The sequence below is a fragment of the Cibotium barometz genome, chromosome 30 (assembly GCF_041138505.1).
Source record: "Cibotium barometz isolate CiBa-2024 chromosome 30, ASM4113850v1, whole genome shotgun sequence".
NCBI classification, from domain to species: domain Eukaryota; kingdom Viridiplantae; phylum Streptophyta; class Polypodiopsida; order Cyatheales; family Cibotiaceae; genus Cibotium; species Cibotium barometz.
Genome location: NC_141075.1, coordinates 45,034,132 through 45,059,089, shown reverse-complemented (window position 1 = coordinate 45,059,089; position 24,958 = coordinate 45,034,132). Strand labels below are relative to the sequence as shown.

The 24,958-nt window shown below is 44.7% G+C and overlaps 1 protein-coding gene across 1 annotated transcript in view; it reads right to left on the bottom strand.

Annotated features, from left to right (window-relative positions):
• Positions 1-24,958, bottom strand: part of LOC147621542 (uncharacterized) — a 76,458-nt gene that overhangs the window by 14,076 nt on the left and 37,424 nt on the right. The window contains exon 2 of the mRNA XM_086824307.1: positions 15,769-15,923. Within this exon, the coding sequence (XP_086680433.1) occupies positions 15,769-15,923 (155 nt within the window). The remainder of the gene's footprint in view (positions 1-15,768; positions 15,924-24,958) is intronic.

Here is a 24,958-nt window from a genome sequence, read left to right as displayed (position 1 = left end):
TGCCTTTATACAGCTGTTGAAGCTGAACCACGAATTAGCATTGGGATTAGCATGTCCATGTGCATGCACATGACACTAGGTGCGGACATGAGGTCCCTAGCCCAACCTCTCTTGTCCTTGGTGCCGACACAAGGATCCCTATGCCAATCTCGTAAGCCCAATAAATGTCTAGCCTAGCTTCTAAATTGTTGACCTCAAATGAAATGCTTCCAAGTAAGCCTACAAAAGTTGTGGATAATCCTTGAAGTGTGCCTCTTCCAGCCATTGATGATAGTTGACAAACTTCACCAAATAGCACCACCCACAAGCTTGTGCCCTTTGTGAAACACAATCCATACTGGCTGCAAAACCTCTTCGAGTGCATTCACTTTCCGGTGAATCCATGATGATTGGGTTGCTAGTTCTAGTCCCACATACTTCCTAAGAGGCTTACATGAAAGGCATTGTGGATCTTCCAATGATCCAACAACCACAACAGAAAAGTAACATCATTGATCTTTTTCGTAACCTAGAAGGGTCCATAATACCTAGTAGAAAGCTTGGATACACGTCTTCCGACAACACCCAATCATTCTCTTTGACATCCATTTGCCTCTGATGTTTGTCTAAAGCTTTCTTATGCTTCTCTTGTGAATGTTCAATGGATGTTCGCACTTGGGAAAATGCAATATCCAAGTCTCTTACATACTCATCTATGGTAAAAAATTCATCCTTTAGTGCATAGGATAGGTGTCAACACCACCTTACCATAGAATCTAGATGATGATGATGTCAAACAGGGCTTTTCCCATAGATGCATGGAAAATGTTGTATGCAAACTCTACCAAGGGCAAATAGTTCTCCCACAAAGTTTTCTAATCTGCCACATAACATTTCAACGACTCCAATATTGTTGAAGTTGCAACTTAACTTTGGCCTTCTCTTTGAGGATGACAAGCTGAAGAAACTTTGTGCTCATATTGTCAAAGATAGCTCTACAAAAGAGACTTGTAGTCTGGGATCTCAGTCCCCCATGATGGACTTTGGAATACCATAATGCTTGAACACCTGCAACAAAAACATTCTAGCCATATACTCAACTTTTATAGCTAAGCCTGTCCACAACTATCCATATTGCATTGTTCCCATTTTGAGAGCGAGGAAAATCCATAATGAAGTCCATCGCAATACTATCCCATGGTTAGTTGGGAATAGGCAAAGGCTGAAGCAAAAAAACTAGAGCCTGTTGCCTATCAAATTTGACCTTTTGACAAGTAACACATGCATGTACATATGCATCATTGTCTTTTCTCATGCCCCGACAATAGAAATACCTCTCAATTGTAGGCAATATACCTCTATGATTAGCATAGGGAGGAGTATGGCCTTCATCCAAGACCTTTTGCCTCATGTGCTTGACCACACATGCAATTGTCTTTCATCATGAGATACCCATCATTGATCACAAATGAAGCATGAGTTGGCCTACAAATCAGCCCATATGCATGCAAAATCCTCATCCAAATGATACATTTCACTCATCCCATACAAGTCCTGGTGTGAGGCAATAGAAATTGCAGCCACATACCAGCTATACTGCTTGAGCTCTGTCATCTTAGGACGACTCATCCAGTATGGGGCACAAGACGGGGGGGCTCTCCACCAAGAATGAGATCAATGTGGTGGTCCTCAAGCCATGTCAGAGATAACTCCACGAGCAAATCGGCACTAAACAAGTGTCCATGCTCATCCAAAATGTGTTGTCTATCTCCCACCAAATCCTCCAAGTCGTCTCGCTGAATAGACCGGACATATGCCATACATGTATGGCCACCCTTGCATACCACCTGTTTCATTTGAAGGGCTGATATAATTGCAACAGGGCCTATGTGAGACGGTAAGGACTCCCAAGTCACCTCTAAGGAGCAACCGGAAGTATCCTAAATAGTGGAAATGCAAAGAGATAAGCAAAACCAGCTGAGTGAGAACCTGAAATCATGCCAACCAATGGTTAAAGCAGAATGGATCATGTTATGTATGCCTCAAATGAAAGCATGTGTACAGGAATGCATGGGAGATGTGAGAGTGCAATGTATACAGGAATGCAAGGGAGAGATGCAATCATGTGTAGCCCGAGGTGAAAGCTGAATGCATGGAGAACATCAAGAAAGCAGAAGGGGAACTATCCATGCAAGAAGCCCAAGCGCTTGAGATCACCCAACTCAAAGAAGCAAATGGCAAGTTACAAGCTGATTTGGAAGAGGCTACGAACGCTATCACTGTAGGTACTCAAAACCTCCGGGCTGGGGTGAAGCAACGACCTCTAAATGGGTCAAGGTTGCTAAAAAGGGCCTTGAGAACAAATGGGTTGAGGTGGCCAGAAAACAGAAAGTTGTCATGCCATTATGACAACCACCTTAGAAGACGAAAAGCGTAGAAAACATAAGGAACCTAGCGTATGGGTAGTGGGCCTCACCTCTAGAGATGATGCCACCACATTGTGCAACAAAATGGGAATTGCAGGCACACCATTTGTAGAGGCATGGTGGGAGGGGAAGGATGCAACAAGGGAACAAGCCCTTATGCTTAGATTCCTTGATAACACATCACAGATGTAGTTTCTCAAAAAGAGAGTAACCCTTCGGGGCTTCAAAATCTACCTGGGAGATGACGTGAAGTGGATACAAGTCAAGCACCGCAAAACAAGTATGGCCCAAGTCAGAGAAGCAAGGAAGGCAAGCAAATGGGCGGTTTATCATGATGGCAGAATCGTCATCACAGATAAATGACCCGCATGATGGTGCGAGGTCTATGGGACAAAGGATACACTCAACTGCAACAGGACACTGTGGTCTGAACCAGGAGGCTTCATGGAGACATACAGTGGGAGGCAGCTGGTTTTCTACATCGAGACTCATCAGAGTCCGGAAAGAGGTCTTCCAATGGTCACTGGATACAGGTGGAAGTCAGCTTATCGAGGAGAAACCAGGAATAATGGAAGGGTTAGAGGATCGGGTGGAGTAGGGATACTGTTCAGGGACTATCTCGGCCTTATGATCACAGTGATGAAGAAGGACAAGGAAGCCAGGTTCATGTGGGTCAGGCTCAGCTTTCCAAGAGGTGAAGCTTGTACATTGATGTGTGCTACTTCCCGCCAGATACATCAAGATTCTTTTCACGAAACTCCTCCACATTCATGCCACTTTACAACGACATCACAGAGTTCTCCACACAAGGAGACATTCTCTCCTTGTAGGTGACTTCAATGCAAGGACACACAGCCTCCAGTCTCAAGCCATATGACTTTGACCATGATTCAGCCATCATGTATGAGCTTGACCCTACAGAGATGGGCACCAAAGGATATGGGACTCACAGCAACAGGGAGAGCATTATTAGACATGGGTGCCGCACTAACTTGTTTATATATAACGGCATGTCTAGAAGGCCAGAATCTGGAGAATTCACATGCTTTCCACACCGAGGAGGAAGTAGTACAGTGGACTACCGGATGGGCTTTCCGGCCTTTACCCCTTACATACAGGATTTCATCATACCCCCTCCCCCAATCGGAGCTGATCATACATATCTTGCCTTCACCATCTCAAATCTCCCACATTCGGTGCCATATCCCATACAACCCTCTCCCTACACGAAGGTGCACTTCTACTCCCTACATGGCACAGGCATGCCCAAGGGCTCTATAATGCCCCAAATCAGCCCACCTTTGACATGTCACAAATCCCCCGGCCAGCCAGATCTTCGCTCTTCACGCCGCACGGTGGCCAATGTCGCAAGGGCCATAGTACGCTTAAGAGTGGGAAGGCCAGGGACCATGAGGATCTCTAAGCTGAACACATCAAACATGCATGTGATACCCTTGCACCCTTCCTCATTGTGCTTTTCAACACTTCCATATGTGAAGGCCTAGCCACCCATTGGGCTACCAACACAATCTTTCCCATCCACAAAGCCGGGAATACCCTCGACACAAACAACTACCATACTATCATGATAGGGTACATCATAGCCAAGTTTTTTGGCTCAATCCTAGAAGCAAAAATCAGCAATCATGTAGAGAGACATGGCCAAGGAGCCAGCCAAGGCACAAGCAGGGTTCAGTAGGTCCTTCTCCACCTTAGATCACATCTTCACTTTGAGGCCCATTATTGAGGAAGCCAAGCATAAGGGAAGACAGCTGTACTGCTGCTTTGTGGATTTCCGCAAAGCTTTTGATAGTGTCCCAAGGGCTTGTCTTTTTAGGAGACTCCATGAGCTTGAGATCCCAGCAGATATGATATGGGGAGTACTAACACTATATGAGTCGGTGACAGGCACCCGGAGGTATGTCAGAGGATATCAAGAGTACTATTGGGGTGAAACAAGGATGCCCACTATCACCCACTCTCTTTGGACTCTATGTTGATGAGATTGAGAACTTCATTGACAGATTGGGAGGGGCCGAATCTACAGTGGCTAATACACTAGTACCCATCCTCCTCTATGTGGATAACATTGTCCTAATTTCAGATTCAAAGGAGGGACTGCGAACCTGGGAAAAACCAAAGTCATGATTTTCAATACATCTAGGGCAGCAGCAAAGAGAAATCGGCTTACATATGGTGGCAGAGTGGTGGAGATAGTCTCATCATACCTATATCTCGGCATTACTTTCTCAGGACCGATCTTCACAATGAGGAATCCTCGATGAGACTGGAGACACAGGGAGCAGTTTGTTCATGGTATACTCGTGTGAGGAGATGGTTCGCCTCACACTCCCTAAGCATTGATGGTCTACCACCTTTCCATTATAGCCTTGACGCCCCCCTCACGCACCAGGAGATCAACTGCCTCTTCTGCACAGACCTCACTTAATTAAACATCCATATTACATGGCTATAGTAGACCCTCCAGAGCTCCCACCAAATCTCGGTTCTACATGCCCCAAGGCCAAAGGCTTAGGGCTTTAGCTAGGCAACATTATTCTCTCTTTTTTGTCTGTTTACCAATTTTTTGTAACACAATCTTTATAATCCCTTAGTCTCATAGACCTTATGGTCTTTTGAAGGCATTTAAACTCTCTCTCTCTCTCTCTCTCTCTCTCTCTTTGCCACACAACGGTTGAGACAGAGGAGCATTGCATATGCCACTGCCCAGTATACTATGAGATCCGCGGGAGGTTTCACTGTCTATTTCATGAGGGATTTGGTCCACTCTCTAGGATCATTGACTTCCAAGACCAGCGTTGCCTAGGCCTCTTCCTGCTTGAGCTCCGTAGACACAGGGACACCTTGAGAGAGCTTCAATCCCAGCCACCCCGCCCCCTCCCTCGCCAGCCAACCATCACCAGTTTCTTCCAGACCCAGGAGGTGGACACAGATATAGTGGATCTTGTGGACCCTCCATGAGCTGCTCCCGACCTACCTCGCCCAAGAGGAGTTACCTCGGACCGAGCCTCTGTACTCCAACGTGCTCGATACCCCCGGCCGTCGACCACGATCACCTCATCAGCTCCAGATCCAGGACATGCTCCATCGAGCTACCTTTCCACGTGACATAGCTGAGGGAGACCTCTCGGCCATACTCAGTAGCCCTCATGTTTCTATGTTCTCAGTATTCCATGATGAGTTTCCATGGACAGTTTTGTATCACCACAGTGAGTTAGCTATGTTTATGTTTTCTTTATGTTTTATTTTCCATTCCATGATGAGATATGCCATGGACATTATTGTGTCACTTTGGTCTCATAGGCCCATTGGGTCTTTGGTAGACGCTTAATATTTCTTTCTTTCTTTCTTTCTCTCTCTCTTTAGTTTAGGTGCTCTTCCCCAATCTATTCTTTGAGGATTTACTTCAGTTATTTCAGCTTTATATTATCTTTCTTGTTCCACACAGCTTGTATTGGACCTTTGATTGTAACTTTTGTCTCATAGGTCATTCTCGCCTTTTGAAGATGTTGGCCAAATTATCATGGTTGGTCATACATTGGCCAAATTATATGGGGCAATATTGGAGGCAGAGCTTAGTCACTATGAAGAGGCCCACAATCTCCGAGCCCCTAGACAGGCAGGTTTTTGGCGAGGCTTCTCCACCATCGACCATGTCTTCACTCTCTGGATACTGATTGAGCAGGCCAGGAGCTGGGGCAGGCGCTTACATTGCTGCTTTGTGGATTTCCGCAAAGCATTTGATACGGTTCCTCGAGAGCAGCTCTTTCAGAGACTCATGACACTGGGAGTACCTACAGAGATGATGTGGGGAATCTATGCTCTTTATGAGCATGTGGCAGCTAGGGTCAAATGCCCAGGAGGTATGTCTGCAGACTTTGCTAGCACCTTTGGTGTGAAGCAAGTGTCAAATCCCCATAGGATCTCCTTGTAGAACGCTCCTGGCATAAGACTCGAAACCTGCAAACAAACCAAACAAACGTGAAGGGGGTGCAAGCCTGACTCACCTCTCAACCTTGACAGCCGTGGGCAAGCCCACAAGTCTTGGTTGTCCCCCCACCGAGCCACGAGCTGAGCTAACTAGATGGACGTACCGACAAATCTCTACCTCGTGACGTCCCATACCGCCACGAAGCTACCCTCGCGGGCCTCGAGACTGCTGCCGACCTCAGCTGCATAAAGCAGGTGCACGTCTGCACTAGATCCAGGCTCCTAACCATAGAGCTCTCACAAAGACACGCAAGACTCTATGAACTAATGACTAATCTTGGCCACCCTTTTATAGGCTCTTGGCCGGTCATCGGACGTCCACACTTGGACGCCCGCCCGTTAGTCTATCCCTAACTCAGCTCGCCAATTAGCCTGCCTAGCTCCAAGCTTCCCCAACCTTGAAACTAGTCTTGTGTGCGTGTAGCACACGGTAGATACACACTGTGCACATGACATACTCCCCTTTCTCTAAGAGCTCACTCTTGACATACTCCCCTTTCTCTAAGAGCTCACTCTTGAGCTCACTAAAAAGCCAGGGTAATCTCTCTGAAGAGTAGTCAATGTCTCCCATGTAGCGTCCTCCTCAACATGATCCTTCCACTTGATCTTGTATTCCTTGATAAGCGTATTACGCAATCGTCTTTCACGAAATCCAAGAATCTTTTCAAATTCGTGTGGAACAAATGTCATATCCTCGACATCTATGATTTCTTGAGGAGTACCTAACTGGTCAGTTCCACCCAATACTTGCTTAAGTCTACTGACATGAAATACAGGATGAACTTTCACATGAGAAGGCAAATCCAATTCATATGCGACTGAACCAATCCGTTGTGTAATACGAAATGGTCCACAATATCTAGGGGGTAATTTCGAAGATCGACCTGTCCGTAAAGTCTCGGAATCTTTCGGAACTCGCAAATACACCATCATTCCTTTAGAGAACTCTCAAGGTGAACGATGTCTATTAGAATAAAATCTTTCTCGGTCTTGAGCACTTCTAATAGATTCCTTCACAACTTGTAACATTTCTTGCATATCTTGCAAAAAATTACGTGCTGCATCATGCTAAAGTCCTGAGAATCCCACAGTAACAAGTGATCTAGGTTGAAAACCATACATAAGCATGAAAGGACTAAAACCTGTACTCGTATGCTTAGTACTGTTATATGCAAATTCTAACATAGAAAGATAATCCTCCCATGAACTTTGCCTTTTGGATATATATGCTCGAAGCATATCCTCCAAAATCTGATTAACTCTTTCAATCTGGCCATCAGATTGAGGATGATTTGAGGAACTCAAATTCAAAGTTGTTTCCAACTTCTCAAAAACAAGTTTCCAAAAATCAGTCGTAAACTTAAAGTCCCTATCACTGACTATGTCCTGCGGTAACCCGTACAATCTAAACAATTGCTCGATAAACTGCTTTGCTAATTGCATAGCTGTAATGGTCTTCCGAGTCGGTAAAATCCTAGCCATTTTTATCAAGCGATCTACCACAACCCAAATAGAATCGTGGCCTTGACTTATTCTTGGCAATATGGTAATAAAATCCATGAAATACTTGCCCATTTATTACCTGGGATTTGCAAAGAATGCAACAACCCATAACAATACTGTCACGTGTACCCCAAGGTGTCCAGCAGAAGGGGCGTCGTGACACTCCTTAAGAATCTTGGACTGCAACCCGAATGGTAGGCTTCTCAATCATTGAGTCTTGGTCAATCAATGAGCTCTCGTCTTGGATCTTCTGCCAAAATGGACCAAAATAACTATCAGTCCTGCAAAGCCCTCTCAATGACTGAAATAAGTTGGTAGAAATCTCGGTGAACGACAAAGTATTCACCTCTCTAATTCGACTAAGCGCATCTGCAACACTATTCATGGATCCTTTTCTATAACGAATCTCAAAATCAAAATCTTACATTAATTCAGTCCATCGAGCTTTCCTTCCTCTCAAATCATCCACATCACACATACTTGATTGACAGTCAATACCACAAACTTGGAACCATATAAATAATGTCTCCAAACCTTGAGAGCGTGAATCACAGCATAAAGCTCTTTCTCAAGGGTTGGCCAACGAAATTGAGTGTCGTCTAGCTTTTTACTTTCAAAAGCAACAGGTCTACCATCTTGAAATAGAGCAATCCCGATTGCATAGTCACTCGCATCAGTTTCAAGAACATAAGGCCAACTAGGATCGGGTAATGCTAAGATAGGTGCTTCCTTGACTTTATCTTTCAAAAGTCTAAAGGCCATATCCAAATCGTTATTCCAAGTGATAGGCTGATTCGACTTACGTCCACGACCTTTCAACAAGTCGGTCATCGGTAGTGTGAGCTGAGAGTCCACACAGATTTCCGAAGGAAAAAAAACAAAACCGAGAAAAGAAGGAAGTTGTTTCACTGTTCACGGTATAAGCCAAGCCAGAACCTTCTGAACTCGGTCATAGTCAATGCTCAATCCTCTCTAGTGATCTTGTGTCCCAAGTAAATGATGTCTGTCATGAAAAACTCACATTTACTTAATTTATTATATAGTCGATTCTGTCTTAAAATAGTTAAGACAATCGTGAGGTGTCTAATGTGATCCTCAAGAGTACGACTATATATCAAAATATCATCCAAAAACACAACCACAAATTTTTCCAAATGTTCATGAAAAAGATCGTTCATCATTTTGCTGGAAAGTGGCTGAAGCATTGGTTAACCCAAAAGGTAATACGAGAAACTCGTAATGGCCATACCTAGTCCGAAAGGCGGTTCTTTCGACATGCCTTTCATGAATACGTATCTCGTGATAGCCAGTACGTAAATCTATCTTCGTGAAATATTTCGCTCTCGCTAACCGGTCAATCAAGTTATCTGATCTAGGAAGAGGATAACGGTTCTTAATTGTCATCTTGTTCAATCTCTCGTAATCTATCTATACACATTCTCTAAGTGTTGTCCTTCTTTCTCCTAAGCAACACAGGTACACCCCAAGGTGATTACAGATCTGGCCCATTCTCAAATGAACTTCGAGTTGTTTGCCCAACTCATCTTCCTCACCTTGGCTCATCCTGTAAGGTGGAATACTAACAGAGTGAGCACCAGGGATCAAGTCAATATGATGATCTACTGCCCTTTCGAGTAGTAAGCCCAATGGCAGTTTCTTATTAGGAAATACATCTTGAAACAAATGAAGTATCCTCTTTAATTCTTTGCTTTCAAATACACTTAATTCATTGACATCCATAGAAGATATGAGAAATGAAGAAAGTGGAATCAAGACACAATGGAAAGCAGTATACAAAGAAGAATCCATTATATTACCAAAATCAACTGTATTTACCAGAGGTCCCTGAGAGGGATGTATACAATCACCTAAGATACTATACTCGATGTTCGTATGTTCAAAAGAAAAAATACGACTAGACCAATCTATCTGGACTTGAAGAGTCTTAAACCACTCAATCCCTAATAAAAACTCTACATGTTCTAGGTGCATAATATAGCATTCCAGAGTATCTTTATAGTCCTGAATCCGGATCAGTAACGTCTCCACCTTTTGATCCCATACTTGCCGGCCCGCAGGTGGACGTACCTCATAGGTATGATCGCTGGGTGTTGTGTCAAGACCCAATTTCTGCACAAGTTTATAATTAACAAAGTTGTGTGAACTGCCAGGGTCTAGAAGAATGTGAATTCTATGGCCATTCACTTCTCTATAAACTCGGAGAAGATCATGCAAGCCAAAAACTTTAGAGTTAAACAGACAATTAAAACATGTACTAGGACGAGAAAGTACAGTAACTGACGTACCTGTCAAAGACAAATGGTTAGCTGCCTTTGGCTTGGGTCCTGCGTTGGTCTTTGCACCCTTTTGCTTTGGACACTCGTTATGCATATGTCCTTTTTCTTCACAGATGAAGCAACGACCCTCCTTCTTGAGCTTCAAAGCCTTGAGAAGACGTTTTTTCTTCGCTGGTGTCGAAGTTGAATTCTTCGAAGGTTGGGAGAAGGTTGGTCCGAAGACTTTCCTTCTGTAGTGCTAGTCAACGGTACAGAGAACTTTCTTTTGTGCTTGTTCCCCTGCTCGGTAACGGGTTTAGACTTGGAAGAAACCATTGTATCATCATAGATACGAGCGGAATGAATGGCCTCGTCCACAGTTTTGCATTTGTTGTTTTTAATCTGTAAACGGTACGAGTCGGGTAAACCGGCTACGAAGAAACCCAAAAGAGTCGTAAAATCCATCTTCGTAGTTTTCATCTGCATGTCTCTAAATTTTTAGAGAGAGACCTCATAAGTGAGGTTCTGCGAGGTCATGGTCAAGTAGCAAACGGGGCAACAACATCATAGTCATCCTCTTTTCTAAGAAATTCTTTCTTGAAGACGTCTTCGAACTGTGTCCAGATTGTCGGTTTAGGGTTGAGTTCTTTCCACCAAAGCAAAGCTTTGTCGGAGAGGAAACCTACTGCTAATTGGCTCTTTTTGCCATCGTCATATAGATGAAACTGAAAATGGACTTGCCACTTATGTAGCCAAGTGTCCACTATCTCTTTGGTAAACTGCTTTCGGTCGCTCCCAAACTGTTCCAGAGTAATATTGGAACCTAAAGCAGATGCCAAAGTATCCATACACGAAAGAGTAGATAGGATAGTGGTCAGAGTTCTGTAAAGTCTGCATCTGCGCGGCGATTTGTGCTTGACGTTCCGAGGAAGAAGCTTCGAGAGCAACTTTAAACTCTTGGAAATCTGATTTTGAAACAAAATCGTCGAAAAGATCGGCATCGGTGGCTTCCGTAGCCGGCAAGTCTTCACGTTCGAGAATGGGCTCCAACTCGGATTCTTGGGTCGACATCTTGAAGAGGACAAGGCGAGAGAAAAGGTTGATCTTGCACAAATAAGAGTGCTAGACAACTTGAGAGCTTGAGAGATATGTGGCAAGAAGCCCACTTAAGGGGAATATATAGGCTTCCCCAAAAGCTAACTTAGCTTTTGCTTTTGTGTTTTTTTTAAATAAAATTATATATATATATATATATATATATATATATTCTGCTTTTCTTTAAAAAAAACACATAGAAAGCAAAACTTGGATTTTTAAAACCCCGTTCACTACAGTGTGGGTTTTTTTAAAAAAAACCTTAGGCGCATATGAAAACACCAAAAGCAGGCGATTGTTTTTTTTTTTACAACAGCTATAAAAAAAAAGGACTCGTCAACTGCTTTTGTGCTAATTTCTGTGCCACCTGTCTGCGTGACAACGGGCGCCGCCTGCACTCAACTGTCACCAGCGCCGCCTGCACCACTTGCTGCGCATACCATCAGCCGGTTATGCTCACACGTTCCAACCTACCTAGTTGCAACTATCAGCCCGCCTGCCTACCTGTACTTGCGCACCACCTGCGCCTGCCTGTGCATAGCAGCCCACGTGTGCAAGATGACTTGCATGGCTGCGTGTACAAGCTTCTTCGCACATAAGGGCTGCACTTCAACCATCCAAGCGTTACTCTCTCTCTCTCTCTCTCTCTCTCTCTCTCTCTCTCTCTCTCTATTACAACATACAGCCGATTGGCTTTTTCTACTTCTCTCTCTTCCACAAACTGTTCACACAATTGCAAAACATACAACCCTTCTTCTTGCTAAGCGAACCAACCCTTAACAAGACCAAAACCTTCATCACGGGTTCCTACGATGCAAAGAAACATGCTGAATTCGAAAAAACAGTAGTATACTCAGAAAAACAGCAAGCTTCTCGAACTCATACTTCTTCTTCGACCTCTTTTTCTCTACCTACCGACTTGCTCGTTCACGAGGCTTGCTCTGATACCACTGTCAAATCCCCATAGGATCTCCTCGTAGAACGCTCCTGGTATAAGACTCGACAAACCAAACAAACGTGAAGGGGGTGCAAGCCTGACTCACCTCCCAACCTTGACAGCCATGGGCAAGCCCACAAGTCTTGGCTGTCCCCACCGAGCCACGAGCTGAGCTAACTAGATGGACGTACCGACCAATCTCTACCTCGTGACGTCCCATACCACCAAGAAGCTACCCTCGCGGGCCTCGAGACTGCTGCCGGCCTCGGCTGCATAAAGCAGGTGCACGTTTGCACTAGATCCAAGCTCCTGACCATAGAGCTCTCACACAGACACGCGAGACTCTATGAACTAATGACTAACCTTGGCCACCCTTTTATAGGCTCTTGGTCGGGTCATCGGGCGTCCACACTTGTGCGCCCGCCCGTTAGTCTATCCCTGACTCAGCTCGCCAATCAGCCTGCCTAGCTCCAAGCTTCCCCAACCTCGAAGCTAGTCTTGTGTGCATGTAGCACACGGTAGAAACACATTGTGCATATGACAGCAAGGATGCCCACTATCTTCCACCCTCTTCGTGCTATGCATCGACGAGGTAGTAGACTATATTCAGCAAGGAGGAGTCGTCGACGGGCAGATCTCGAACACACAAGTACATATTATGCTATATGCTGATGACATTGTCTTGATTTCAAAGACACAGGAGGGACTACAACAGCATCTAGGGGCTCTAGAGCTTTTCTGCAGAGATAAAGGCCTCACAGTGAACCTTGGGAAAACCAAGGTTATGATCTTCCATACATCGCCAGCAATGAGGAGGAGATCTGTTTTTATGTTTGAGGGCAACCAAGTAAAGGTCTCTACATCTTGTGTATATTTGGGGATTACATTCACCAACAGAGCCGGGTGATTCTCTATGGGCCCATGATCGACTCACCCGAGCCTATGCAACCTTGGCTATGCTAGAGAGAGAGAGCCATCAGGCACATTTCCAGGAGCCCCGTACAAAAGGGTGGCTATTTGACACTTTAGTCACCCCAACCCTGATGTACGCAGCCCCAGTTTGGACACCAAGCTTGGCAGCCTCCACATGGAGCCAGATAGAGCACCCACAGGTCATACTGCTATCCTAGATGGTTCGTAGCAAGCCATCCGTTCCCCATGACATTGTGAGAGCAGAGTTTGCTGCACCACCAATGCTAGTGGAGGCACTCTTTCAGCCAGTATGTTTCTTGCACAGACTCAGTGACATGCTGGTGGACCGACTCCCGCGCTTTGCTTTTGAGGCATCCAGGTAGCTTGCAGAGTCAGGGGACAGTCGCTCATGGTATACACAGGTAGTCCAGTGGCTCCAGAGTTTTGGGTATGATATGGATCGATTACCACCTACCCAGTATGATCTACATGTCCCACACCTCTCCCTCTCACACACTGAGAGGAATAGAGTCATCAGGCAAGAGCTGATTCTTCAGAGACATATCATGCGCACATGGGTGACACCATCACAGCCTCTCCGTACAAAGATGGCATACTACAGAGATCATTTCTTGATGGTGACTTATGATGGTTTCATTCAGAGACCGCACTACATGGATCTATATCTTCCACATTCTCCGAGTGTAGTGATTGGACAGCTCCGAGTTTCATCACACCCCCTGGAGATTGAGGCTGGACGAGCAGCCCGCATCCCGTGGGAGGAGAGATTATGCAGATTATGCAGAGAGGATGTGGAGAGCGAGTCACACTTTGTATGCAGATGTCCATATTATGATGGGATCACAGCCACCTACCCTACTCTCTTCAGAGGTGCAGACACATCTTTTCAGTCCATCCTGCAGATATCAAACCAACAAGTACTTGGGCGCTTCTTACTAGAGATATACCGACACAGAGAGCAGTTACTCCAGTCAAGAGAGAGGAGAGCCCAGATCCGACAGACTCAGCTGACCGATTTCTTCTAGAGGACAGCCATGCCAGATCCCACAGTGATGGGCCGAGGCCCGAGGGGTCACTTTGAGGAGGGCAGAGGAGATTCGAGCATTGCGGCGTCCACGAGCACCCGGATACCGACCTTTCCACAGACATCAACATATGATCATGGACATTCGGGCACGACACCAAAGGCGACTACAAGAGAAAGGGCAGCCGGGACCCATTGATCTGGCGGCCATCTTGCATATCATTACAACTGGCGCTGACATGTATGACATATTACACCCCCCCCTCACCACAAGATGGAGTTGACTAGGAGCATGCCTGCACTGAGCATCGTTGTATCACCCTGGCATATGCATTTACCCCAGTAGTGCTCCATCCTTATATATGTACATACATCCCGACCTCACAGTAGCAGTTTTCTTCCAGTTGTTGTATTGTGCACTGAGCACCATCTGATACTTAGAGATGCCACATACATTGTACATGGTTCTGTCTCATAGGCCAGTTCTCTTTGGCTTGAGAGACGTTAATACAATCTTTCTTTCTTTCTCAATACATTCTACTACCTGTTTGGTCCTCTGGGTCTTTTGAAGACGTTAATATATCTTTCTCTCTTCTTTGTATATTCTCAAATTCGTGCTTTAAAGTAGTTAGGTATCAGCTAGCCAATTTTCAGCCACCAAATTTCCCTTTGTCTTAAGAACAGATTTGGAGGTGGTTTGCAGCTTCAATCAGCAATTCAACCTCAGTTGCAGCAATGGAAGGGACAGCCTGCGGCTTCTTGGTTTTCTCTGCTCTAAGTACTGCATTTCTCTTTGAGCAAGGTTTGCACATATGCATATCTTTACATTTATTCCAAGAAAAAAATGACGGTATGGGCCGCTAAGAGAGCACTCTCTGCTGCCGAAAAACCAAGTTGGTTCCCATCACAAAAACATGGCTTTGCAACTTATGTCAGCCAATGAGAGCTAAAGGGAGGACAGGCACAAGGCTAAGTATGCAGAGTCTACCCTTGCAGACAGGGGTGAGAGTAAGTGTTCCTCCAAGGTTGGTGCAAGGCAGTTGCCAACTCAAGTTGGCGCTCACTATTCGGCAGTCAGCCAGCCTAGCCAAGTTGGTAAGCCACTTGCTTAAGGCTGCTTAAAGTTTCCGGTTGACCAGACCTGATCAAGCCCTTTGCCATTACCCTTGCCCCATATCAGAGTTAGCTTTGCTCTCAGTTGGACCACTAATCGACCTGCATGCTGGTTGAAATATTGCTGCTGGCCATGTCAGGTGTTGCACCAGAGAACAGACCGCTAGAAAGTTTGCATGCCATTCTATCTTTCCAAATGATTCAAGTCTTAAGTCACACTGAACACAAAACTCCTCATTAAGCTGCAGTTCTATTTGATACCTTGAGGGTGGCTCCTCTGTTGGGGGGATATATAGTTGAAAGATTGAATGTTCAACAATTCCACCAGCACAAACTATAGTAAAATAATTGAACTTCACAATGCAAACATCACCAGAAATGAACAGAAGATTTTGTGAAGGCCTTTCAACTCATTGTATTGTCAAAGCTTTGAAAAGAAGAATTTGTCAACATCAAAGTGCAAAAACATACCAATAGGATTGGCAGCAATTATACGCAATCCAACAGACTTAACTGTCTCAATGAGAGTTGTGGCTGGGGCTGACTGGGTAAGTCGCTGTTGTGAAATCACCTGTCTTAGCAACACTGCTGTCAACCTTGCAGTATCTAGAGATCCTTCCACTTGCCTGAAATCTCATAGAAACATTTTCGAGTTACTTCTATGTGAGATAAGTGTAATACAGATCAATGAGAGGCAAAAAGTGAACAATACACTAGCATTTCAAAATAACAAATCTTCCAGTCCATGAGAAAATAACACTAAACCAAGGGAAAAAAAGGATATGCATCAGAAACCCTAAAACTTTGACAGCTTAATGCATAAAATCGGAAATACTGCTGAAATAAAACAGTGTAATGACAGCTAGCACATCATATCATCTGTGACTGGGTAGCTTTCGATCCTTGAAAAGTACGAGAAGTCAAGATTTTGACACTGACTCCAGATCTAGCTAGAATTATCCAACCCGCTAAAGATCTGAACTGTCAATCACCTTGGGCTATGTTAAATACAAAGAGTTAAAGCCACTTTCATCAAACACCAACCTCAGGCATGAGAACCTATCACATCACACCGGACCCTAGTAGAGGCTAAGAGCACCGAAATTTACGTACACAGATAATTCCTAGAGAATCATAAGATCTTTAGTGAAATGAGATTCTAGCCCACAGCATCAGGATCCACCTGCCATCCACATGGCAATCACGGGAGCAGCAATGTGGATTACCTTATTGGATCTTCCACCTTGATCACACAGATGCCAGATTTTTACATCCTACTCTTGCCACAGGCTGACCACTGTGACCTCTCTTTAAGCCTAAAAAGCTCACTACCACTTACCACCACTCTCAATTCTCCCAAGAGCATGACTGTCACGTGAACCACCTGTCCTAAGGTGCCAGTGTGCCACATTGACTTATCTTCCATTCTAGGACAAATAATCTCCTTTTTGATGGGTCTTGAGCGTGTTGTGAGCCCTAGTCCAAGGGACAAGTCACTACGCACGATCTAGGTTGGGGTCATGTCAGCGGTGACTAAGGCACAAGTCTTTGTAAACCCTCTTTGCAAGATGTATAATGTTGTACAGGCCAGCTAGGCATTTATAAGACCAATGGTCAGGTGCTCGGGGAATCCCAAGTCCATGTCAGTCCCTTGTCCAAGTCCCGGGCAAGAGGTCAAGTCAAGTGTAAACACCTTTTAGGTGTTTGGTTACCTTCTAGTCCAGACACTTTGGGATTGTGGACATGTGAAACAGCCTAAGGAGGGCACCTACAATAAAGTGGTGTGAACATGAAGTTGTGCCAACCCTAGCCTTGCTAGCCCTATATAAAGGCAAAAGCATTTGCCTTCACCCTGCAAAGATTGAGGAAAGGCTCAATTGGGAGGTACTAGCCATCGCTTTTGATGTTAGGTCCTTCACAAGGCTTTGCAAGGCATATCAGTCCCAGATAGACATGTTTGTTGACCTTTCAGCGCCCCTTTCGGATTTGTTGAAGAGAGTCAGGACTCAAAGGCAGATGGTTCACATAACCCCGTCCGGCATCTGCACTAACAGCTTTCCAAGCTCTCAAGCAAGCCCTCGCTGGGGCACCTTATTTGAAGTTACCATCCTTGGATGATCCTTTTGAGGTGGTTACCAATACTAGCAACCATGCCATTGGGGTGGTGTTATAGCAAGGACCTATATGAATCGTAAGCTGAATTCTGCCGTGCAGAATTCCTCAGTTTATGACAAGGAGATACTAGCAATGATCTAGGCCCTTAAACACCAGACACATTTCTGTATGGGCACGACTTTACAGTTCGCACGGATCATCAAGCACTTAGGTGGATGCTAACCATGCCTAGTGCACACTGGAGTGACCGCAAGGCTTGTTGGAGCCAAATTTTTTGGCAGTTTGGTGGCATGATAGAGTATATCCTAAGTAAGGCAAACCCTATAATGGTTGCTCTTAGTTGGAAGGGGGATACTTCTAGTATTTCTGTGAAGTCCTTCCCAAAATCTTCCCTACACACAAGGCAAAACAAGGTTAGTCCTAAACCAAATCATGAGGGAGCAGGTGTAAGCCAAGTGGGGCGTGCCGTGATAGACTCAACCACGTATCCAAGAGATACAGATATAGAGAGAGGGGGAGAGAGAGAAGGGATTAGGGAACTTTGCACACTACACCACATTGAGCGGGGAACAGGCCCCACCACTTTCAGGAATTTATTCAGGAACAATCCACAAGCACACTGACCAAGATCAATACAACCATTGAATACAAAATCAAACAAATATGTCGGTGTAGAAACCCAAGGAGTCGATGTTGAGGCAAGAGATCTCTCATGCCGAGCACACAACGGGGATGACCGACAAGAATCTCTCACCGGGCTAGTACCTGCAAACTCTTTCAATGGTCTTCCTCATGGTGCTACGAGAGAGGTTCAACTATGATGAGAAGGGAGAGGTTCAAGCCTTTTTATACTTGTAAGAGACCCTACTTTTTGCCAAAACACCATCATGCTTTTTCTTTGCTTTTTCTTTTTTCACTAAATCTAATAAAATATTACTCAACTTTGACCAGCTTTTCCAAGTTCTTTTATGCGTTGCTTTTCTAGCCTCAGGGCCTTGCTTTTTGGCCCTGGAGCTACTTTTTGCAAAAATGACTTTTAGCTTTTTGGTCCGACTCAGTCTCCTCTTTCCAATGGTGCCCTTGGCTCACGGTCAACCCAGTTTGACTTTTTGCCTTTTCTTGCTTTTTGACTAAGACTAGTGCTTTTTTCTTGAACCAACTTTACGATTCCTATTCCCATGCTTTCATCAACTTGTCCATGTGTCCGGGCACGTGTTCCATCATGTGAAATAGAGCTAGGAGGGCCAAATAGTTACATTCCTTGCCTCTTACATCACAATTGTCCTCAACTGCGGATTGCAAGTGTTCCAAGTATATCCATATGTTCCAAATATTTCCCGGCCTGTCGGGTGAGCTTGTGCATCTGGTCTTTCTCCATATCTATGGTGTCATCTGGTCTTTCTCCATATCTATGGTGTCATCTGCTTATCTGGCAACATCTCTATGCCTTATCCGTCAAGTGCATCCCGCACTTGGATGCCACATAGACATATCTGAACAAGAAGGTGCAAGTCCTGGAGTGGAAACTGGTCCCATTTGAGCCCAATCCGAGACGAGTCAACCAAGGTTCCACTCTATGCGTCCGAGGTCAGGTATGCATTGTCCTGCACATAGTCCGTACTGTGAGTCTCCCTATGGAATGATATCAAATGGTCTGTGTATCTGGTCTGCGACCTTGTGCTGGACGTCTCTAGGTGCATTTAGGTTGCATATAGAAGAGAAGACAACCCTTTTGGCTCCCCGAGAAAAGGAGGTAAAACTCCATACATTTCTCATGGGGAAGTTTTTGAGGCCACCCTAGAGAGGGCCAGGAGGCCCAAGGAAGGACCAATGGGCTGTCAGCCAACCCCAAGGTGGCCTGGACAGCAAGGCAGCCACCTGGGCTACCTGTCAACCAGCTTGATGGTGCTGCTTGCTTGCAGTAGACAGGGCAGTCCACAAGGCGGCCAAGGCCCAGCAAACCGCAAAAGGCCAGGCGACCAACCTTATTGGTGTGAAAGCAAGTTATTAAAGTATAATTTGCTAGAAAACATGTCGTGGAAAAAAACAAAACTGGTCGACAGCACTAGGAGTAAATAAACTCATTGCTGGGAATTCAATAGTTCATCTCATAATTCACAACGGGTTGCTACGTTCCAAGGGCCAAGACAACCAAGGGGACAGCTTCAACCAAGGTGAAAAGTGCAGGTCAAGATTCCATCTTTATTTTTTGATTCACACCGTTCTAATAAAGCAAATACACCATTCGTGGTGGGGACCCTATAGAGAGTATTTGCATAGTTGTTAGGTACGATACTGTACGATACGATACCGTACGGAAAAATACGGTACAATTTAAAAAAATTCTCATCGTACGATAAAATACGGTGTTTTAAAAAAATACTTATAAACTTAGGTATTTCCAAGTCCAAATATGGAGTATTTTAGAAAGGAGGGAAGCATCATAGTACAAAGGAAGCTCAAATAGCCATAGATAAGCAAAAAAAAAAAAAAGACCATTACATCCCAAAATAAATAAATTTTTTGAAAAAAAAAATATTTTTGAGAAAAAAAATATTTTTTTTCTTGAAAAATCCGTACGAGTACGTACAGTATCGTGCCGTACGACATTCCGTACAATAAGTTGTCATACGCCATACGAAAACAACCCTGGGTATTTGGGACCCAATATTGTGTCCTCTTCTCCCTCTCCTTTCTCTCTCTCTCTCTCTCTCTCTCTCTCTCTCTCTCTCTCTCTCTCTCTATTTTCTACACATCTACTTCAATTTTGTGCATTATATTTGTCGTGAAAGATTGCTAAATTATGGGCATTGAAGTTACCAATTCGACCATCAAGCATCCGCATGTCACATTGGTATCATAGCCTTCTTCAGGTGTAAAGATTCAGCCAGAAAAACCAAAAAAAAAAGAAGGATTTTTTTTTCTCGCTTGTGTGGTTGGTTTCCACATTCTGGTGGACCACCCCTTTCGGTGTGACTCTTGACTCTCAAAGGACGGTTGGTTTTCAGCCTCCGAAAGTCTCCCACATGCATAGCGGATGGTCAGATTACGCTCCGGAAAGGAAGTGCATTTTCTTGCTATGGCTACGAGAAGAAGAGAGAGAACGACAAACTTCGGAACAAAGTGCACCAAGCAGTCCTTTGAGCGCGGTAGGCATGAGTGTACAGGAGACGCTAGGCGATGCGTGGAACACGAAAGATACCTCAAGGCTTTAGACGCAAGAATGACACCAACAGGTTTCTCGAGTCATTTTCTCGAAAAAATGAAATTCAGTAAGTATAATAGTGAACTCCACCTCACAACTCTTTATCCCTGGTTGCATCAGCTTGAAGCTTATTTTGCCACAATTAGAAAAAGTGATACTGAAAGAGTGATCTCAGCTAGTTGGTACTTGGAAGGTGAGGCCATTGCTTGGTGGACCTAGTGGGCTCATGCCCACACCAGATTAGGTATGGCAGCTTATGTTCGGGCCGAGTTTGTCCTCGACCTTAAGCAGTGGTTTCTACCGCACCATTACCTCGAGCGACTCCAAGACGAGTTTAGGGGAGCGTGTCAAAACGCGCAACCAGTTCTTTAGTTCGCCAATAAAATTTCAAACTTATTTTTGCAATTGGACAGACGAACCCATGCGACGTGTGGAACATGAGCATTACCTTGCAACTTTGGACACCAGATTGACACCAACGATGCCCTCAAATCATTTTCTCGAGAAAATGAACTTCAGTAAGTATAATGGTAAACTCAACCCCACAACTCTTTATTCATGGTTACATCAGTTTGAAGCTTACTTTGCCACAGTTAGAAAGACATATACTGACAGAGTGATCTTAGCCAGTTGGTACTTGGAAGGTGAGGCCATTCCTTGGTGAATGGGAGAATTAGGGTTTCATGTGGGAGACATACACAGAGAAGAAGGGAGAGAGAGAGAGAGACATGTGGAGATAAGTCAACTCATGATATGAGTATGTGACTCCCCTATCACACATGTATATTGCACTAGTACACATAGTGCACTTAGTACATTAAAAGTACTAAGTGTACTATGTACTATAACTTATGGGCTTGTACACACTATAAGGGTGGGCATAATGCCTTTACCCCAACAACCTCCCACTTAAAGGCAAAGTGCCCTTAAATGAAGGAAAAGAAAAAAAATCAGCATGTGCATGATAATATACAAGGCCATATCAAGGCTGAAACTGGCCTCATCCAATGCCCATCAAGTGTCTGCAATGAGCAAACCGCTCAGGAGGCAAACTCTTTGTCAACAGATCAGCCGGGTTGTCATCCGTATGAATCTTAACAAGCTGAATTTGCTTGTTCTCTATCACCTCTCTGATGAAGTGATACTTCACATCCACATGCTTCGTCTTTGCATGAAAGACAGGGTTCTTTGCCAACTGGATGGCACTCTAACTGTCACAATGCAACAATGGAATATCCCCAGTATAACCCAAGTCAACCACTAACCGAGATAGCCATAATGCCTCCTTGCAAGCCTCTGTGGCTGCAATATACTCAGCCTCTGTAGTAGATAGGGCAGTGCACTTCTGCATCCTGGATATCCATGACACAGCACCTCCTGTGAATGTAAACACATAACCGGTAGTAGACTTCCGGTTATCTGGATGACGGGCATAATCCGAATCCGTGTAACCATGCACTAATGCATCCTGTTTGCCAAAGCAAATGCACATATCTTGTGTGCCCTTCAGGTTTCTCATGACACCTTTCACTGTTTCCCAATGCTTCTTACCATGTTTGGCCATGTATCTAGAAACCACTCCCACTGCAAATGCAATGTCCGGCCTAGTAGCAACCATGGCATACATGAGACTGCCAGAAGCTAAAGCATACAGAATCTTGGCCATATCAGCCCTGTCACTATCTGACTGTGGGCTGTCCATAGCACTGAGTTTCACATATGCAAGCAAAGGAGTACTAGTCTTCCTCCCCCCATCCATATTGAACCTCTGCAAAACTTTGCCAATGTATTCCTTCTGAGACAAATACAACACATGCTGATTTCTGTCCTGAAGTATTCGCATACCCAAAATGTGATTTGCATCACCCAAATCCTTCATATCAAAGATCTGATGCAGCCTCTTCTTCAAGGCATCCATCTCTTTACGAGATTTCCCGGCAATAAACATATCATCAACATACAAGATGAGGATCAATAGACTGCCATCCAAAGCTTTCATGGTGTATAAGCAGTGATCTATGTCACTTCTCCTGAAATCCTGGGATTTCATGAATGTATCAAATTTATGATACCATTCCCTTGGTGCCTGTTTGAGCCCATAGAGACTCTTTTTCAGCTTGCATACAAGCTTCTCCTTTCCATTCACTGCATAACCCTCTGGCTGTTGCATATATATCTCCTCATGGAGATCACCGTGAAGAAAAGGAGTCTTCACATCCATCTGAATCAAATCCAGATCATCATGAGCAACCAAAGCTAATACAGCTCTAAGTGTGGTCATTTTGACCACTGGAGAGAAGATCTCATCAAAGTCCACACCATATTCCTGCTTGAAGCCCTTAGCCACTAACCTGGCTTTGTATCTTGGCTTTGCATCAGGTGCAACTTTGAGCCTGTAAACCCACTTGCATGGCAAAACCTTCTTGCCTGTAGGCAAATGCATTAACTTCCATGTTCCATTTTTGTGCAGAGAATCCATCTCTGACTTCATGGCACGCTCCCAAAGAGCCTTGTCTGCCCTCTGTAAAGCCTCTTTATAACAAGAGGGCTCCCCACAGTCAGTAAGCATCAAGTAGTCAACCCCTGGAACAAACCTGTCAGGGGCTCTGGAGGGTCTTGTGGACCTCCGTACCCAATGACCATCATTTGCAGGTTGCTGTCCAGCCTGCATATCACCTATTGGTGGCTCCTGTTCCATGCCATAAGGTTGAAAAATCATGCCCGGCATCTCCTCTAACTGTGGGATATCCATAGGGATATCTTCTGCCATCTCTGGCTCTCCATTTGGACCATTTTCAGGGCTGGTTTTGCTGCTGTAATGGCTGACTTACAGCCCTTTGTTGTTGTCCATGATGTCCATCATCATCAAAGATGACTCTGCCAGGCTCCTGTTGCCTTGCACGCTCCTTATACATGCATGTTTCATCAAAAATGACATCATTGCTGCGTATAATCTTTCTATTCACGGGATCCCAAAGTCTATACCCCATTTCACCTTTGTCACCATATCCTAGGAATATGCATTTGTGAGACTTAGGATCAAGTTTGGTGCGCATTTCCCTGCGTATGTGCACGTACGCAATGCAACCAAACACTCTCAAGTGCTTGTATGACGGAGGCTTCCCTGTCCATACTTCCTCTGGCACTTTCCCACCAAGCCTCATGTTAGGTGACCTGTTTGTAAGATGAACGGCTGTCATAACAGCTTCAGCCCAAAAACCATGAGGTGACGCAGCATGTGACAACATAGAACGGACCTTCTCCTAAATGGTCCTGTTCATCCTCTCTGCTGTCCCGTTTTGTGGAGGATCATAAGGAGTAGAGAGCTCCCTCTTGATGCCTTTAGCATCACAAAAGTCCTGAAACTGTTTGGACATATACTCTCCACCATTGTCGGAACGCAAAGCCTTCAATGTTTTGCCAGTTTGATTCTCAACATGAGCAACAAACTTCTGAAACACTGAGAATGTATCACTCTTCAAACGAAGAGGATAAACCCACACCTTACGTGTGGCATCATCAATAAAAGACAAAATATTTTGCCCCTCCCAAAGAAAGATGAGGCATCTCACATACATCTGTATGCACAAGCTCTAACTGAGCATCTTTCTGTCCAAGAGCTTTCTTGTGGGGGCACTGGAGTTGCCTGCCATATATACAATGCTCACAAAACTGAAAACTTGAAAACTTTAGAGAAGGCAAGTAACCCAAACGAAACAATTGCTCCATTCCTTTGACACTCATGTGTCCCAACCGGCTATGCCACATAGAGATTTCCGGCAGCTCGGTTGCATTTACATTAGCATGGTGACAAACACCTGCATGCATGAAGTAAAGAGTGTCCACCTTAGAGCCTCTGGCAACAACCAGTGAGCCCTTACTAATCTTCCACTTTCCACGACCAAATGTGGTAACATAATCAGCATCATCAAGCTGTCCAGTAGAAAGCAGGTTCTTCTTGATCTCAAGCACATGCCTGACATCATGGAGCATAAGCTGTGAGCCATCTGAAAACACAAGCCTCACATCACCTCTGCCAAGAATCTTGCATGCATGGTTGTCACCCAAATAAACTACTCCTTCATTGCCAGCAATATACCTGACAAACAAGTCTCTGCAACCTGTGACATGAAAGGAGGCACCTGATTCAATGATCCATGAGTGCATACCATGACCATCTCCTGCAAGAAGTGAATGGGCATCAAGTGAAGACGTGAATAGGACCTCATCCTCACTGTCACCAGCATGTGACACATTGACTTCTTCAATCTTGACTCCACTTTTGCCCTTTGGCTTTACATCTTTGGCTTCATCTTTGTCTTTGTCTTTGCCTTTGCCCTT